Source organism: Cyphomyrmex costatus, unplaced genomic scaffold, assembly GCF_001594065.2.
Source record: "Cyphomyrmex costatus isolate MS0001 unplaced genomic scaffold, Ccosl1.0 scaffold702, whole genome shotgun sequence".
Classification (NCBI taxonomy): domain Eukaryota; kingdom Metazoa; phylum Arthropoda; class Insecta; order Hymenoptera; family Formicidae; genus Cyphomyrmex; species Cyphomyrmex costatus.
In genome coordinates this window covers 40,842-60,993 of record NW_017280270.1, presented here as the reverse complement: position 1 = coordinate 60,993, position 20,152 = coordinate 40,842, and the positions used below count along the sequence as shown (strand labels likewise).

Below are 20,152 nucleotides of genomic sequence, written 5' to 3'. Positions count from 1 at the left end.
TTATATGAGGTTTTTTTAGAGCCTAGGATGGTCAGAAAAGTTTTTAGCGACCTCGAAAACCTTCAGATGCCCATATTTCCTGATTTAAAAAAAAACTTTTAGAATTGTTGACGACCAGCCTGGCACTATATGGTGTCATCCCATGACCGACACATTAGTTGATCATTGGGCTGCACTTATATGAGAATATTTAGCAAAAGTACACTTTTTCAAATAAAAAAAAAGCCCGGCCACCTGAAGGTTAATGCTATCAACATCATTTGAGATCAGATGTACACAATACATATATGTAAAAAAAAGTGAAAATTTTGAAAAAAAGTTAATCGTGTAATGTAAATTATTTATTAAAATGTCCTTGAACTCTTAAAAAATCTTTTTAACATAATTCCAATAAAATTTAAGTCTAAAGGGGTTAAATTAAATCGCAATATTATGGTTTTTTCACATTAAACTATCGTAGGCACTGGCAATGCCATTTTAGGAATATCATGGTTTCTTCCGCGAAAATGAAAAGTGGTCGGTACGAGAGTCGCGCTCGATCTCGCGCTCGGTATCCGAGAAGCATGGATTGTGTTTTGCCTTCGTGGTCTCCGTGGGGAATTCTCGAAGTACCGGCCACGGTGACACGGCGCGAGAGAAACGCAACGGACGGCTCCCACGATCACGGGCGACGGCTTCTTTCGACGTTAAACGCATCCACAACCTTGTAAGGATGCACCTGGTATTAGCATCGGATGACAGAAATGGCTTTATAGCTGATGCGTATAAAGTCTAAAGCCTAAAGAATCAACGTCATTTAATTCTTTTAAATAATGCGAATCAAGGTAAAAAAATATATACATACCTACATTAAACATAACAATGCTTTTGTGTATAAATTTTGCATAATTCTTAAAGTAGTAATTATTTAGCTTCCATTATAGAGAATGCATTATGTTTTTTATTTCTTCTTTAATTAAAATAGTATGAGAATATTATTAGGAAAAAAAAGTTGATTATTACTTCGTAAAAATCACGTTTCTTAATTTAGACTGTCAATTACACGATACTATCTATTCCTATAAGATTGCCGCAACAAATCAAATACTTTCACGTAATCATACGGTCGATCACTCTTGACTGCTTCCCAAAGAAAGACTTTACCAGAATTACTAACCAGTTAACTCGGACGAAGAGCAGATATCATCAGGCGCGAGACTGTGAACGACTCGCTGAGGTGTGGAAGCGGCAGAAGAAACTAAGGAGTCGGTATCGTAAACAGATCTCCCGCGACTCGTAACTGTTATCCGCGACAGGATCTCGAAAGAGAAGCGACACCTCAGTCAGTAATGTTCACTCTCATTCGCGCACGTTTACAGCCACGTTTTACAGTTTCACGCTCGCCAGCAACAATGAACGACGTATGTTGACCATCGTTTGTGCGATCCGCGATAATAAAACGAACTGTGCAATCTCGGAATGACTTGGGATATCGCGATTGATTCCGTTAATAATGGAAAATGAGTGATAAGAAAGGAAATGTGAAATTCTATGATAATCGACAATTTATCGATGGTTTAAACTTTAAGTTAAGCGACTATATATCGCTTAGATTAATCCATCAATTGATGTTCTGTTATTTAGTAAAGATTAATTATTGTCGGTATATAAAAGTAACAAGTTATTCTCTAAAACTTTCAGAATGTGTGAATTTCAAAAGTAAAACTCTCTTTCTCTCTCTTATAGATTGAAAATTGAGCCATTCTTTTTCAAGACAAGTTCCATTTTCATTCTTTAGATTTCAGCACTCCAAAAGATTTAGGGAGTTAACATACAGCTCATTTGTTACAATAACAACTTAACTACAAAATTGTCATTTTTTAGTTGTTTGCAGAAAAAGAATGGAAATACAAAGAAAGAAAGAAAAAAGCATTCTTTTATTCCTTTACAATCACTTATTGTAACAAAAATTGTATTTTAAAATTAATTTCATACTTTTTTTTTAATTCGAAATATTAATAATAATTTTCTAAACAAAAATTTATTTTTTGAGTTGTGTCATTGTAGCAAACGATCATATATACAATTTTTTAATTGAAAAATAAGAGAAATAAAACCAATAGAATCTAAATTTTCATACCAACTCTCTTTGAACGTTGAAATGAAGTAATAAGTTAAATTCTATATAAAAAATAAAAGGAGAGCGGTCCCAAAAAAGCTACGGTAATTTTTCAATTTTTCGCTAACTATATGATACACAAATTTAATATATCAGATATATATATTATATTTGATATAATATATTAAATAAATGTATTAACTCTATATTTCATGTATATATATATATATACGTATGAAAGTATGCTTGAAAAGAAAAGAAACTTAAACTAATATTATGTAATTAATGCAGGATTATTAAGAGAAATATTGAGGAAAAAATTTATAATAGAACTGCAACAAGATTTCTAATAAAATTATTATAGCAAATTAAATTAAGCCCAAGATAAGGCTAGACATTTTATGTAATTTCTTATAATTTTCTTTACTAAAAAAAGAATGCTGTTGATATACCATTTTTTTCAGTGCACGAACGAGCCAATTAAAACTATCTCTCTCTCTCTCTTTTGCAATTGATATTATTACTTTTGATTTTTGTCAATATGAAAACATCGAATTTTTTTAAACTTTAAATCACGGGATATATTTTAGTATATTTGAACGTTTCTCTCTCATTGCAAGCTTAAAAAATGCGTTTTATTCCGGGAAAATGGGATAAATATGAAATAAAAGTAGGAAAATTTATACCGAAAATAGGACACACGTTATATCACGTCTTCAATATCTAAATCGCAAATTCTTCCCGAAGAAATTACAAAACAATAATAATAAAGCTTATGTCAAGTTTTTTTGCAAAACATGATTTGTCTTTAAGAATGTATTATATTTATTTTTACAAACGCATCAATATTTATATTTTAAAGAAATTATATATACATATATATATATATATATTTATTGTGTTAAGAAAAATAGTATAGGAGAAACTTGTGGGTGATTAAGGGGCGCATTGTAAATTCAGTAACAAAGAGTTGCCACATGTTCATTCACATTGTGAACAAAAGTCGCTTGTCGTCGTCGTGAAGATTCTCACGAAGTAAGGTGCTCCAGCACCCCTTTATGGGCGCGACCAACGTGAGACCCCCTTCTTGACCGAGGCTAAGGGGCATCACTAATAAATTGGCATTGCACGCTATCTCGCCAGGTCCGTAAATGGGGTGCACCAAGAGAGAAGTGCACCGGCAAGAAAATTTACCGGACGGCCGGTTTCCGAAGCCGTTAAGGCTCGAAGTATCTCTGTACCTCGCTTCGTCTGAGCTTTCTTCGGGACCGACGAGCAACGAAGAAATGTCTGTTGTTATTAGAAATCGAGTCCTCTTACTATCTTTTCTTGTGCGGAATAATGATTTACACACGCAACATCATTCGTACCTCTTGTCTTGTTCGAAAGGTTAAATAAGAGAAAATGAAAGTACTCGTCGCTTGTAGTGTGATGTATTAAATGACGTGCTAAATAAAAAAATATACAAAATGTTCTGGATTTATAAATAAAAAATATTTTGATAAAGGAAAACAAAAATGTATATAAATGTAAATTATTGTTTTTCTTTTTCAAAGTGTATCTATTAATTTTATTTTTTGTCCATATGGGACACAAAATGTAAATATCCTCATGTAAAAACTTCGAATTTTGAACATTTTTACGACGAGAAGTCTATAAAAATTTATTTTTAGATAACAAAGAATGAAAGACTGCCTACGGAGCTTGTATTATTAGACAATTTCTTATCATCACATATTAATGTTTCACTTCATTGTCGGCCTACGCAAACGAAACAACCCACGATATTCAAAGGGTGAAGAAGCCAGGGTAAAACATAGAACAAAAGCGATTCTCTCGGAAAACTGGCGCCTTTCGACTCCCACGTGAGCAGACTTCAAAATGTAGGTATCTACCATGAGTTGTCGCGATCGAGCGGAATGACGTGAACACGCTTGTAAACAGTTTTAATTAGATATCCGTGGTCGGCATTCTAATTTGTATGATTAATCTGTGAGCGTCGATTTCATAATTCTAGCAAATTATTCAAAGAAAGTACGCATCAACAGAAAAATTTTGTTACGAATGGAAAAATTTATTTAAATTATTTTAGATAACCGAAAATACAGAAAAATGCGATTTTATGTTATAAATGTATATGTATAATTTACAAAAAAAAAATATATTATTAATTATTTGATCAATCAATTATGTTACTAATACTGTTTTTAAAAAGCATTTCAGTACATTAATTAAGAATTAATAAAATTATTATCGATACGAATATTAAGTAAAACACAAAAATAAATAAGATACATATATTTTATCATGTACCTTGTGTTTGTTTCTTAACAGCAATTCGTATAAATTACCAATAAACAATAATGTTTAATTTTTCTCGGATTTTATAAACATGTACGACAACTTATTCGAATCAACGAGTTGCAGAGAAATATGTATATTCTGATAGCACTGATAAGAAATCTCAGGAAACTTATGTACGCGATATGTAATTAAACGACTAGCGCCCGATATTATTCATTCAAGCTGCACTTAGAATAATTTGATAAACGAATCAATTAAATGTCACTATGGACAAGCCGGCGTAATATGTTATCATCGATTGCATAGGAGAATATTGTACGGAAAATGCGTTTGAGATATATTATTAAACCGAAACTGCTTATATTGCTACCTTTCATAGAAGCAATGCGTTCGTAAAAATATTCGGGGAGTGTCCGACACGTAAGACTTTTTTACCATTTAAATACCTGCTCGGCATCGAACATGTTTTTCTCAAACTAGGTTGCTAACATAATACACAGCGACGGGAAATTGTGCGAATATAAGATAAACTTTTTCTTGAAATATTAATTAAATGTTCGATTGACTTGACGAACTGCTAACGCGAATAGAGCTGACTAATGTATTCTAGCTTCGGGATATTATCACACTGTACAGCGTTATTACGCATTATCTATGACATAATCTTGCACGGTAGTTAATAAAACTAAGTTTCTTTCAAAAAGTGTAGTTTATTCCGCTTCTTTTTAAAAATATAGCATAACTAAATTTAAAGAAGTATTCTACGTTTTAAGATAAGTTTGACATTGACTGGTTAACAGGTTAAAAATTAGTTTTTGACTAAATAATTTGTTCGCGATATGTTTGATGGTTATCGTAGTGATATTCCATTAATATGATTTAAATTCTTTATGATGTTTTTCTATAATTTATCTCTGATAAGTTTTTAGTAATAATTTGTTAACTTTTTTCTGTGATTTTTCAATATCCAGTTTTTTTTTTTAGTAAAGTAGCTCGTAAAAATATTCGGAGTTATATATATATTTATGATAGTAATTTATGTATCTGAAGAGGACTCAAAAATGAATCGAAACATGTAAGCACCTTAATTTAATGAAGATATTTCTGTTTGTAGTTTATTTCGTGTAACGATTACCGCACTTGACTCCTATTTGCCCTTTTTTATTTAATTTAATTTGAACAATAAGGAGTCTTTATAAATCAATCTATTATACATATATTAAAAAATAATATTTTTATATGGCATGATAATATGATTTTACAGCTAAACATATAATCCTATTAAGATAAATGTCCCAGTGATCGGACATGTACTAATGTCTGTAAAAATACTTACATAAAATTTGATTTGTTTATATTATCATTAATCACAAATGCTTTCTTAAATACAATATTATAATTTAATATTGCAATCTTTAAATACAATTAAATTATAATATTGTAATAAATAAAAGTATGAGATTAATAATTATAAATTTTGTGTTTATGTAAATTGATAAAGTAACAAAAAATATATAAAATTCTACAGAATTAAATTTAATTTAGATAAAAATTAATTATTAATTGTAATGAAATACCAGAATTTCTTGTACACACTAATACTGTATTCAGAAATCGCGTACGATAATTTATTTATCTCAAGTATTTACGGAAATTTCTCAAAGTCTAAGATCAAACGCGCGTGTTTCCGCTCTCTCGATTCATAAGTACAAAGTATAAAATATAGTCGCGTTTATGTTCTACACATTTCTCTTTTCTCTTTCACTCGCTTTGTAGCAGCTTACTTATGACGGACATATTTTGATGACATGTCATGTCGCTGGCTACCATGTCACGGTCCGATGCATCGGACTGTATGCACGAAACGAGCAGATTTATCGGAGAAGTCTCCCGTTACTACCACTAGGTAGACGTATTAATTGCGGATGGATTTAAAGTAACGCGAGACGACTTAATCCGATTACGGGACTCGTGATGGCAAGACGGGAGATTCGTCGCCGATTTGAAATACCTCTGCTAGATATAAAATTACCAAGGCATAAACACATCATATGGAATTCCGCATCTTTTTTTTATGATTCTGCACTTATCCAAAGTAATATTTTCCAGCCGAAATAGTTGATCGCAAATGTTATCTGTATATTTTATATTATTAAAACTTAAACAATATTATATAAAATATATATAATAATTTTTATAAAAATAAATTAAAAACTAAAATATCATTTTTATAGTTATTTTTGTTATAAGTAATATTGCTTTTGCTTATCTCTCTAATAAATTATAATTATTAATCTTAATTTTCATTTTATAATCTTATTTGTACTTTATAAAATTTATAGCATAAAAAATATAAAATTTCTTCCACTTTTTGACGCTTTCTCGTATTTCTTCGTTCATCAAATTTGCTAATAATAAAGGCATCTTAAATTCAAATTGACATGGTAAGGGAATATACGATTTCCGCAGATGGCTGCGTCTGGAAATCCAATTTTTACGTCGAGCAGTGCGAACGAAATCGAATTATAGAAAACGTCATCGAGGGAAACGATCATTTAACGCAGAGCGAAATTCGATTGCGCGTATGTTGGAGAACTTAGTGAGGGAGACTCAGCAAAATTGGATTTAGACACGTACATAAGTTGGTGCAGCGACCTCGAGAGAGATTACGCCGAAGCAATTTATATCGTTAGAGAAGCAGCAATTTGATGGGGGAAGTATATATCTGTATTACTTCATCGTACATCGCCTCGTCGCTGAATCAGCGATCAGAGATCAGATATAACTACAATTTTATTCGCCATTTCAAAAATCTATATATAATGTTGCCAAATTGTATTAGCAAAAAACCAATTAAAAAATTCGTGCATATATGAAAAATATATGTGGTTTTCATCAAAAATTATTTTTGGGTATACATAAAAGTATTCTCCCTAAAAACCTTGTACTAATTTCAGAATTTTCAGATAAAAATTTATATAAAATATTTTATGAGACACTGTACTGTCATCATATTAATTTTAGTCGAATAATTTCTTTAGTCTATATAATCTAATGTATCAGATTTCGTAATATATTTACTTCTGGCACTTCTCAAAAGGAGAATTCTAGCGAGTGTTCGTCTTGGGCTTTGGCCGAGTGAGCAACACCTCGACGCAACGAGGGACACCGCGCGGTCTGCCACGAAGGATTCCACGTCCTGGTCTCTTGCCAATCTGATCTCAGTTTGGACCAATGCTCCGCGACGTTTGCCAAAAGACATTTGCGCACGTGCGATGAACACGCGTGCGGGAACCGCTTTCGTCGCGCGTTAACAAGAAATCCCAAGTGCGTTGATGAAATTAGTCTGAAAGTGAGACCGTGAGTGAAAACTGGTGTGAAAATCATTCTTTTTTCTCGCCAATGTAGTCTCGTCATAATTACACAATGCTTTTTAAAATATAATTAACAAATTTAAAATAAATATTGAAATATTTATATACGTAGACTGAAAGAAAAAATTAGCTGCTGCAGTAATTTAGATATATAGTAAAATATGGCATAGCATTTTTAATTGGCTACAGCATCCAATTTTTTGTTGTAGCAGCCAATTAAAAATGCTATGCCATATTCAGCCAATCTTTTTTCTCAGTGTAGGCACACTAAATCTGTTTGTCATAAAAATTAACGATGATACCGGTACAAAAGAAGCGACCAGAAATAAGATTCGTCATATTACGACTCGACTGAATTGCAAAGTGGGTCATCGTTAAAGGGAAACAGCATGATGGTGAGAGTGACGTTAGAGAACGCAGTTTTACCTTACACTAGTGCGTGTAGTATGGACGTAACATCTTCCAAGGCTCGTTACGAGCAGCAGAATCGCCTTCATTACTTGAGAAAGTTCGAGGAAACATATTATCGGGGTCCTGGGTGGTCCAAGGCCATCGATTTTACGACTCGATTTGGTTTCTTAAAGGGAATTACCCGAGCGCCTTTAAAAGGGGTCAACCATGAGAGAGAAAGAACCTCCCTCGTAAAGGTTACATAAATTCTTTGTCGCTGAATACTTTATGTCGCGAGAATGCTTCGGTTATCAATATAGGAGCCAGTTAAAATCACGCTCCAGAAATGTTTCCCTAATTGATCTCCTAATAGGTTCAAAATTTCTCCACAATTCGGTTTGAAAAAAAAATCCGTAACAAATCTTATTTAATAGAACAGAAGTAAAAATTAAGATAACATTTTTTACCTTAAAACAATTATAAATTAAAAATTTAGTCAAGCTGTTCAGTATATTTCTTGATTTGTTCTGAACAACATGGAAATAACACTGATGGACAAAATTTCACTTTCCTCGTGTTAAATAGATTTGATAAAGTGTTTCTTATAATTAATATTTTTTGCACTGATTTTACGAATCTATTTGGTAAATTTATGAGGAAGATAGGAATTTAAGTAATACATGCATTAACAAATTTTATGAATTGATATTTTTCGATAGTTTATTGTCTACAACATTTAATTTTTCTTATGTTAAATTAATATATTAAAGTGATTTTTAAAATACTTTTGCTTTGATTTGAAATCTGTTTGCCAAATTCATAAAAAGAGCAAAATTTTTTAGCAACATATACATTAAAAAATTCCTCTACTTATTTTTTCTCCTTAAACAGAAACGAATATTTCATAGAAAATAGTTACTAAATTTAATATGATTTTTTTCCATAATGAAAAACTTGAAACAAAAATTATTTTTATTAACAAAAAGACCTCATATAAAGAATTATTGTTAGCAATAATAAGTTTTTCAAAAGAGTGTCGATTACAAAAAATTGGAGACCACAAAATAAATTCTTATTTTTAGAAGCAGCATAAAAAACACATAAGAATTAAGCAAAATGAGTCATTTAACAGTCACTATATCACAATTAGTATAAGTATAAATTTCTAAATATATACATTCATTAATTATCATCCTTGAGGAAATAAAATAATTCAAATTTCAAATGATTTTAATACTTCAGAACTTGTTTGTTTCGCAAATGTTATGATACTTGAATTTTAAGTAAAGAATATACTTTGTAAGAGATATTTGCCTCAAGCATTTAACGAACGAAGAGGAGACCACGCGCGCAACACAGCGATAATTGATCGGGGTCGATGAATCACGCCGAAGCCGCAATCCCTCTGCTCCACAAACACCGACGGTTAATCGGACCGAGTAATTCGATTTTGTGAGCAGTCGGATCAACAGTACGGTACGAGGCGAAAGCCCACCGAGTTTCAAGTTGCGGCCCTCGCTCCTCCCCGGTCAGGGGGAGGGGGGGGCCTCCTCTTTTTTTCCCTACTGTGCTCTTCCCTCGGAACCGAGCCACGAATACTTGTATGTACGTCCGCCTTCGATGCCGGAGAAGAGTCGAAAGTATGCAGGCATCGTGTACAATCTGTGCACGGGTAAATACCTGCTCCGGTATACCTGCGGCGCGACATAAACCCAGTCTCCATAAACGGTCCAATGCCTACCGCACTTATTCTTTTTCAGCTGTGCCCTCGCGAGAAGCATAAGCCTCCTCCTCGCTGAAACGAGAGGAGAGGAGGGAAATGAACGAAAAATTCACGCGCTTCCGATCGTTAACCCTTCGCACCCGGGCTTTCACGTGCACCACGATGATTCGAGCGCATCCGTCTATATCCGTTTTTCTTCTCGCTCCCTCGCGAAGTCTGTGCGACTTAAAAATAACCCGAAAGCGCATATCTCGTGTGGCACGAGTTTAATTGCCGTAAAGTTGTCAGAGTGTAACGACGTGACGGGAAGTGATCACTTTAAATAAGCCAGGGTGGCCCAAGAAATTCATCATCTAAATGCAGAATCGTTATTGACGAATTCAGGATTTTTGTATCTCGAGTTACAAGCATTGCTCTGAACTAACTCTTCGGTGCTGCACTGTAGGAAAGACACACTTATAGGTTTGGCAGATTTAGTTTGAGTGCTTATAACTTTCATAAAAACGCATTTTAAAGAAAAGCGCCACTTACGGTTAAAGTCGGATATTGGAACGATATAATATACCATTTACATGTATTTAAATAAATTTATTTCAGATATATGACTAGGTTGCTTTTCGCCTTTTCAGATTTGCAACAATCAAATAATAATAATTTTTCTAAATTAAATTAGAGTAAGATATTACACAAATTTATTTAAATACATATGTATATTATTTTAACATCCAATTTTGATCGTAAGCAAGACTTCTTTTACTTAATTGACTTAATTATTTATATGACGGTCTTATTTCTCTAATTTAATGATATTGTAAAAAATTGTTTTCAATCTAAACACCAGAATCATAAAAACATAATAATAGCAAATGTACGTTTTATTAATCTTTGGTACACACAATGATTATCCGATTTTTACTATTGTATGTACAATGAGTTATTCGAATTAATTTTCATTATTTTATAAGTATACAAAAATTATTAAGCGAATCTCATATATGCTTTAACAATTTTTAGAAAATATTTACAAAGTTGTGTGCTAAAAAAGGAAAAAAAGAGACCATTAATTAGCTAAGAGCCTAGTATTTCAAAGAAAGGAAGGCACGAGATATAAATGATTCAATCATATGTATCAAAAATTAATAAAATAGGAATAAGTAATGGAAAAAGTATTATAAAAAGAAAGCTGTATGCTCTATCTGTATCCAGACTGGCATTAAAGGGTTAACATTGTTATCTCGAGTGCTACCCTTCTGGCATCATAATTAATAATAATTGTTTCCAATCGTGAATACACTCAATCAATTCCTATATATAGAATTCCGCGATTACAATTGAGAGAACGTGTCGTACTGCGCACGAGGAGTACGCAGTGAATGAGAATAATTCGTGAATGCAAACGATCCTCATATTTCGCTCAAACGTAATCTCGTTGCTTCAATATAATTCCAAGTAATTAAATTTCACCACGTAATTGACACGCTTTCAATACGAGGTGCAGAAGCAAGAAATTCATTCGATTTATCACCAACGCGACGCGATATTCTCGCTTTCCATTCTCGCCGTCTTGAAGTCACGATGGCGAATTACGACCCCTGATCCTCTTTATAACGGGATGTACTACAAATATTTTTCCAAATATGGCGCTACATCACGCTTCGATCATCAATAGTTTCCACAAGGAAATATTTTCCAATATTGCTTCACCGGAGGCAGGCGCTTCGATATGATCAAATAATCTTACTTGTGCTATCTCACGATTCTGTATATAATAATCTTGATCGAAAAGGAAAAAAAGATTAATATTTAAATATAGTATTGCGTTACAATCTTCTGCGAAAATTTTGCGATCTTTCGATTCGTTAAACTTTCGGTCAAAGAGCAGGATAGGGACTGGATTGATTTATCGTCAGTTCCTTTTATATCTTGATTTTCTCACATTTCGTTCCGGCTCGACCGGTCACGATGTGCCATCGTCGCGTTTGAGTGTTGGCTCATAAGTTTTCATCAGCGATGACTGGTCATCGCGTCATGGTCGGGAGCCTTAAAATATTTCGCACACCTGTGAGAACGTAAAAGTTGATTTTCCTCTTTTACTCAAGCACTTTGACAGAGCGACCATCGATCTTTTTTGAACGAGCGTAAACAGGGATGCGAATTCTCCACGCAGATAACTTTAGGACGTTATACAGTAAGTCCGTGTATCGCTGATAATATTTCAGCGAAGCCGGGACCGTATAAGTAACACTTTTAAGAGTAAACAAATCGATATTTAATTAAATTATGTTCTTGTTTAGCTCGCTTTCGAAAGGCGCAAAGATATGCACGTCTTTTCGCTCCGCAGTTCTTTCGCGAACCTCTCGAAGCAGCTTACCGATAACATCGCAATAAAGTAAGATCCGTGGCGCGATAAACGAAATGTCGCTTTAAATTTCGTTCCGCTTCTTGACTTAACGAAAGGTAATTTTCGATACGAGTGCGATTCGCGTGCGTGTCTTCTCACCTCACGCGATCCTCTTATTGCGTGCCACAAACTCGCGAAGATAACGTCCCGTAAAACTTTCGCTCCGTCATAAATAAAATGACGTTTTAATTATCGGCCGGTTCCGCGAATCAAAGAAAAGCAATTTGTGCGTGAAGACGCGAGTGCGAATACCGTCGTGTGCCATGGTCTTATTGCCAAGGAAGTCTTCAATAAGGCTGAGGCCAATATCATCGAGCCCCAAAATATCTTAATAACCCGATCCTTGTCGGTTCAAACGTGGCTCTGGATAATAATTCACGCCATTCACTCGGCAAGCAAGCGGTTTTTACAGAGAGCAAGAAAAAAGTATAAAAAGAAGCAATAAAAGAAAACGATCTTACGTTCGACACAACGCATAATCGATCGATTCGCAAATTGCTGAGATAATATAAGAGAATTTTACTAAATATGGCCTGGCTAAACATTTTGATATTTGCTGAATCCAACAATGAAAACTGATGGTTAGATTTAAAATACGAAACATTTCTAAATATTAATTAAAAATATATGAGATTTTCTGTAAGTCTGTACGCCTTACTATCTTTTACCCTAAGAATCTTCGCTTTCTTTTTGTCTTATTTTAAGTACAAAAAATTTTTGAGGATTTCAAGCAACGCAAATATTTTTTACCTAAGTGCAGTGAAGATTTAATTATCCATTACCTACAAACAGCAAGTAAATCAGTCATATATTGAGTACTAGGTTGTTTGTAAAACTAGTTAGACTTAAACTGAAAGAGATAATTATAGAAGATACAAAAAAAAAGGAAGAATCGGTAATTCTCAACTCTTACATGCAGAAAATACTATATAAATTATTAGACATAATTATAAAAAAAAAAATACATCTCGTTTTTTAAAGTGTAAAAACCAGAAGACCGTCCCTTAATATGTGATGTTATCTATAAATTGCGTCATACGAGATTAATAATTTCGATTACGATCTGTTATCAGCTTATGGCATACTTTGATTTATTTCTTTTAATTGACGGCCGTGGACCGATGATACGATTATCGCTCTGAGGCTGGCATCTCGAAGAAGCCTGGTTTAATCGCTTCAACCTATAATGCGGACGACCAACGGTGTATTGTGAGCAGAAGGCAAAAAGATGGCCGTGAATCCGTTGTATGTAAGGGCCGCGCGCCGCGGTCTGTAATTATCGCCACTGGCCGTGGGAATTGAATTACGAGATAAATTCGTGACGTGCCATAACGGTGGCTGTTCCGACAAAAAGTATGAAGCCACTTCACGCATATTTGATGATTTCGATCGAGACTATCATATTCTAGGTAATTTGCATATTCTCATTATAGATACGAGTATCTATATAAAGACACACACACTAATCTTTTTGCTTCCAATTCTCCCAATGATTTTATCGCGCACTATCAGAAAGGAAATAGACAATTCTATCAGAAAAAGAATTTGGGTTTAAAAAATTATACCGACGATTTCAAATATATTATCAATCCAATTCTATCCCGTTCTTTAACTGAAAGTTTAATGAATCGCTTGCAAATTTTTTTGCAAAAGATTGTAGCATATGATACTATATTTTTACTCCGAAAGTAATTATCTCTTTGATTTCTTTTATGTAAATAATTGCAGTATTTTTACATCCCAATTAAAATCGCTATTATTAACATATTGTGTATTTATTATTAAAAATGTTTTGAAATTTCACGTCTAAAATAAGAGTTTGTATTTATTATTGTTTTTCAATTTATTAGTAATTGAGAATATGAATATAGATTTAATCATAATTTTTTAAAATAGTTAAATTAATCGTTGTAAGTTTATAACAGTAATGTAATAATAATTCAAAAAGCGACTGTTAACAAAAGAAAATTAGTGATATTACACATAAAATAATAATATATATATATATATATAAATGTACCTTATTAAATAAAATATTGAAAGTCAATGAAAGAAAAGAAAAGGTTATACACAGTATTTTCTTAAAATTTCGTTGAAGCAAGATTGCACATGAAATAAAGAGCAAGTGATTTCGACGATGTCAGATAACGTAATGTCAAAAAGAAAAACAAAAATCAAGAACACAAGATGATGATAGGAAGGAGAATAATACAAAGGAGAATAATATAAGGAGAATATTACAAAGAGAAAAAAGAATGTATGATGTTAGAATACAGTTCAAGCAATGAATCTGTATCATTTTGTTTGTTAATTTCATATTTCTGTCTTCTCATATGCACCATTTCAGATATTAATCTCTTATTATATGATGGCTCAATATCCAAAATATCCATCTTATCCTATTTAAAATTATAATTCCTCCTCAATACAATTCACATTTTCTCGCCAGAGTACAAATATCTTAGATGACTATTTCGCGAAGTTAAATATTAATTATACCTTTCGATTGTAGTGTAAATTTTAGACGAAAAGAAAAAAAACAAAAACTTCTATTGCTCTCCACGTTTTTATGGCTACAAAGGAATTTGGCACTCATGAAAAGTAGCACATTGATTAATTCAAAAGCGTCTCGCATTCAATTTATAGCAATCCGATAACGCACAATGTTGCGCGCACGGTCATAAAACCCTGGTAAAAAATCACGATTGTGTCTCGTCGTATAACATCATCCGCGATCCCGCAAGGTCCGGTCCATGAATAGGAAAAAGGAACAAGTCCGCCTTCACGGAGGAGCGATCTTCCACCCTACGAGGTATTATTTTCGTGACTCCGTCGTCTCTCACTTTCTCCCCGTTCCATTCCCACTTGCCCCAGGAAGATGATTCATTCACCCGGCCGAAGGAGAAAACGGCGTGTGCGCTGGTTCGAGGACCTCGAGCAAGCGTTTGAGAGACGATAGCAACTTGACTCGTTAATCCGTGAACAATGAAGGATTCGAGCTTCGGTCGTTCGACGTGAGTACCATTCGCTGCTCCTTTTCACGTTCGATACCTCATCGCAGGGTTAGAGGTGGCGTCGATCTACGACGGGCGATAACTCGTCGGTTTCATTCCGATGCTATTCGAGGGAGGCGATTTGACGCGCGGTCTGATCCTTCCGTGATCCTTCGACAGGATCATTTCTCTTTTTGGCGATCCACACAAGTGGCACAGACAGCATGCGATATCATAAATATATTGATTCTGATATGTATAGCTTATAAATGTACACAACGTTTTGCTGAAGTGTCTAAAAATTTAGCCAAGTACAGATATAAAAACAATTTTGTTGGATCGTCAAAATAATTATGTAGACAGCTATAAATATGCTGCAAAAAGTTTTAACATTCTAGCAACCAATTTGTGACATCCTACATAATTATTTTAATCTAAATAAAATTATTTTCAGATTTGTATTTACAGCTAAATTTTTAGATATTTTAACAGAGCCGTTCCACGTATATATTAAGTTAAATTTTTTTAATTATTAAAAATTATACTTGCAGTGAATATTAAGAAATGTTCAATTATTTGAACGACATAAACCCCTAAACATTTTATTAATTTTTGTAATTATTGTATTGTTATAGAAAATACATTAGCAATTCATGTAATTTTTTATACTATGTTCTTGTATATTACGAAACATATTAAATATTTTCTTCAACATTGCTTTAAGAATACTAATGAATTCTCTGCAACGATAAAGACCGGCCATTACAACTCCTCCTCTTCTATATTCAATTTTTAAGAATTATTAATCGCGTTTGGACTGTTATGGAAGATACTTCGTTAACTATCGTACCTTCCCGCATAATCGATTTTCTGTTTTCTTTCGCATGCAAAATATATATTAAATGCATTTTCAAGACTCCATTAAGAGTACTAATGAATTTTATACGACCACGGTCAGTCACCATCTTAACTCCTCCTCTTTTGCCGCGAGGAAATGTCGGCATGTCGGCAAAAAGAGCCACACGAAGTGCGGCGGCGATCGTTCCCTTCTCAATGTTTGACGATCATTTGTAGCCGTCTGCTAATTATTGCGCAACACGATCTCAGCCCTTTCACTGTGTACAGCAAGATAAAGGTTGTCCATCAACGGCGGTCTTTTTAGGTACAGACAAATTAATTTATTCTACCGTACGCCTTCGCATGAAAGGCGGGGTTGATTCTGACGCTCGGTTATGCCAATCAGTAGCGCAAACAGAAGTTATACGTGAGATGAGTTAACGGAATCAATCAATGCGTGGGAAGTTTCTTCTTGGTAAATCAGGAAATAAAATCTATCTTTTTTACATATATTGACATCTGGCAAATAATTTTTTCTTCGAGTTATTACAATATGCAAGAATAAAATATTATTATTGTTACCATCGTCTTTGTTTCTTTATAATTTTTTTTTGCAATAAAATTACTTGTATTATTTCAATTCTAAAAGATGTAACACATATAACAAATTATTAAATAAGTGAAGATTAATTCAGTCAATTTTAACATTAGATTGTTACAATTTTTGCTAAAAAAAAGTTCTTTCGACTTAGGTGATTATGATAAAACAATAAACAGAATAACAACAAATGCCGATGTATCATATCGATTTAACATCGGTTTGCGGGATAAAAGAAACAATCATGAACAGCGAGGGGCGGCCGTAAAATTAATAAGTACAATGAGCGTTAACGAGGATCATAAATATATTCCCCCGCGTCCTGCTTATTCACCGATTAGCATAATCATTCCCAATATTCACGGACCGTAATTTAAAAATGTCGCAATGAATCGCAGGCAATTTTCTCTTCATAAAAAGTACAACGAGAGATACAGTATACCCGGTGTACCGCAGGAGTATTACAGGAAGAAAAACACAGCTACAGATGCTGAATCTCATGTTACGAATATAAGAAGCATCATGCATATCTTGTTTTTATTTCAGAATAGTCTTAATATGCTTCACTTCATAACATATTGATTTTCATTATGTATCATAAAATTGTATATATGACCAATTATCAAAAATAAAATTACAAAATCAATTTCATGACTTTTAATATTAAAGCTTTATTTTTCTTATTGCTCAAATTTTTCTAATTAAATATTGATATAACAATATATCATACATAATGTGAACTCTTATTGCTCATACTTGAGTGCTTGAAACTTTAACGTTTTAGAAACGTTTATTAGATATTCTAATAACTATTTTGAACATCCTACATAATTATTTTTGTCTAGTAAAATTATTTTCAAATCTATATGCAGCTGAATGTTTAGATAAACTTTAGCGTTTAGCAAAACCATTCTGTCTGTGTTAGAAATGCTGTTATAATTTACAGAGTCAACGTAAAATTACAATTACAAGTTTATCATTAAAAAATAATTTTATTGTTTTTATTTTGTTGAAATGTTTATCTTTCAGGAGACGAAAATTAGATTGCAGTTATATTATTGGTCCATTGTTTAATACCTTTTAGTTACGGACCATTATGAGAGAAATAACTTTTGTAAACGATACACCTACAACGCGATCGGACGCGGAAGATATCCCGAAAGGATAGCAAGAATTAGGCTCGCAATCAGCGTCCAATTAAGAGTCAAGGTTGTGGACCACCAACACTGCGTCTCTTAATTACACAGTGAGATTTCACCTATCTTAACGTGTTCATTATTGTGATATCGGTGGTAGTTATACGGGTGTATTAACGTATCAATTATACTCAGAACCCTGCGGCTGTCGTATCCAGTGGGAGGATCAATTAGCAAATTACGCACACGTGTTTACCAATGGAACATTCGATATTTAATTACTACTCAGGTTTGTGAAATATAAAGTTTTTGGGATTTAAAAGACAAGCGTTCCAGATAATTTAGATATAGCTGTATGTGCGAGTATATATTGTATTAATTTTCCTAATTTTTTTAAAAGTTTGAAGAAATCGAGAAATATTTCAGCAATGATTAATTGATTTTTGTAATTAAATAAAAATGAATTAATTATTGCTGAAATATTCCTCAATTCTTTGTAAAGAATTAATTTTCCTTTCATTTTTTTTTTTTATCACATGATGGTGATAAAAGAGTAGTTACATTGTAATTAATACACATTGTACTTTCTTGTTAAATAAAAAGTTTGTTAAATATAAAATTAAATATTCGCGGATACATAATTTTGTATTAAAAAAATCACATTTATGAATATAGTTCTTTCAGCGAATACATTTAATTAACGTCGAATTACTTTGATGCGCACATGAACGCATAGAATAAGATTTTTATATACATATATGGAATGAAATTCCATCTCGTCAAAATTTAGCTCCCCTTGCTTGTCGTGTCGGCACTTCATTCTGCAGATCCACTTCGCGGTACGTCCTCATTACTAAGAGTCTCTCAAAAAAAGGGACGCCGTGCTCGTTAAAACGTTTTTCTCCGCCGCCGCTCGCAATTTGTTAAAGGACGAAGGGCTACATGGGGCATACCTGCGAGCCGGCACGTAAATTTCCGGAAAGGGATCCTCCAAGGCTTCTCTATCTTCTTCATCTTACCGTACATATATCTTTCTCTGTTTCACTTCGCGCAAATCAGTTTCGATTCTTTCGTTTCTTGTATCTTTCTCTTTTTCTGTCCATTTCACCATTGTCTGCGCGGAGAGGGAACGATATAAATCGACATCAAAGAGCATAATGCAAGAAACGAGTATATAACAAGAGGACGAAAGTCGTTTTACGATTTTTCGGAGAACAAGGATAAAAGCATCTTTAATGCGATATAATACACCGTGGAAGAAAAAAGATGTATTCAGAAAACGGTGTAGAAGTATAAAAATTAAGTGTGAATCAACATAAATTATCGCAAAGTGATCCCTTAAAAATTCATTTCATCTATTCTTTTAAGTTTTATCTCAATAACCATGTTTAATATTATTACACGCAATCACTTTGTTCAAAAATTGGTTTAAAAGTATGCGGCCTATACGTATTTATTGTTTAAGCATCTACATACCTGTTTGAGGTCCAAGAGGATTGTCACGTATTCGTAATGATTGCCTCTCGCTAATGTAGGACTTTGCCACCATTTTCCGGGATTCGAGTCGAGGATGTTGCTGATGTTGTGCCTTTTGCCAGGATCCGGACTCCTGGAGTCGCAGACGGCGCATCTCGACGATTCCGAGGGTTTGCAGAAAGTTTCTGGGCCCTCCTCACCGCAGGTCGCGTTAACGTAAATATCTGCTTTCGCGGCGACATTGAATGTGGACGGAAAGAGACCGCTATTTTTCAAGTTCTTATTCAGACTATACGTACTTCTCTGAGCTGAAATCAAAATGGAAAATTCTTGTTAAGTCAAAATAAAAAATTAAATAGCACATAATAAAAGACACAACTGTTAAATATTTTTATATTTCAGATGTTATATTTTTTATTTTAGATTATAAATTTGTACTATAAGTTTTACACAATAAATTGCAAGATTATTTAACAGTGCTATAACTGTCATTATAATTAATCACCAATAAACTGAGGCAATGTGGACTTTCTGAAGACCCTGTTGAGTCTGTTATCGTGTAAACTGCTGTCAAGATTCCGAAATAGAGCCGCGCGTCGTTAAAATTCTGTTCTAGTCGTTAATTTTCTTTTAGTTTTGTTTTACGAGACTACTGGTGCCTTTTATTGATGAATCGGTACATTGGTACGTAGCGTCGATAAATCACCGTGAGTCTCAGTGCCTAGCTATGTTTATTCCACAAGCATCTGCCTGTGAGGTCAGAGGTGTACATTAGCGTCTCATAAATTCGTTTGATGTGGAAAATTCATGAGAGAAAATCTA

At 33.4% G+C, this 20,152-nt stretch overlaps 1 protein-coding gene across 1 annotated transcript in view; it reads right to left on the bottom strand.

Annotated features, from left to right (window-relative positions):
• Window positions 1-20,152, bottom strand: part of wb (wing blister) — a 173,981-nt gene that overhangs the window by 123,651 nt on the left and 30,178 nt on the right. Inside the window, exon 2 of the mRNA XM_018548255.1 lies at window positions 19,331-19,638. Within this exon, the coding sequence (XP_018403757.1) occupies window positions 19,331-19,638 (308 nt within the window). The remainder of the gene's footprint in view (window positions 1-19,330; window positions 19,639-20,152) is intronic.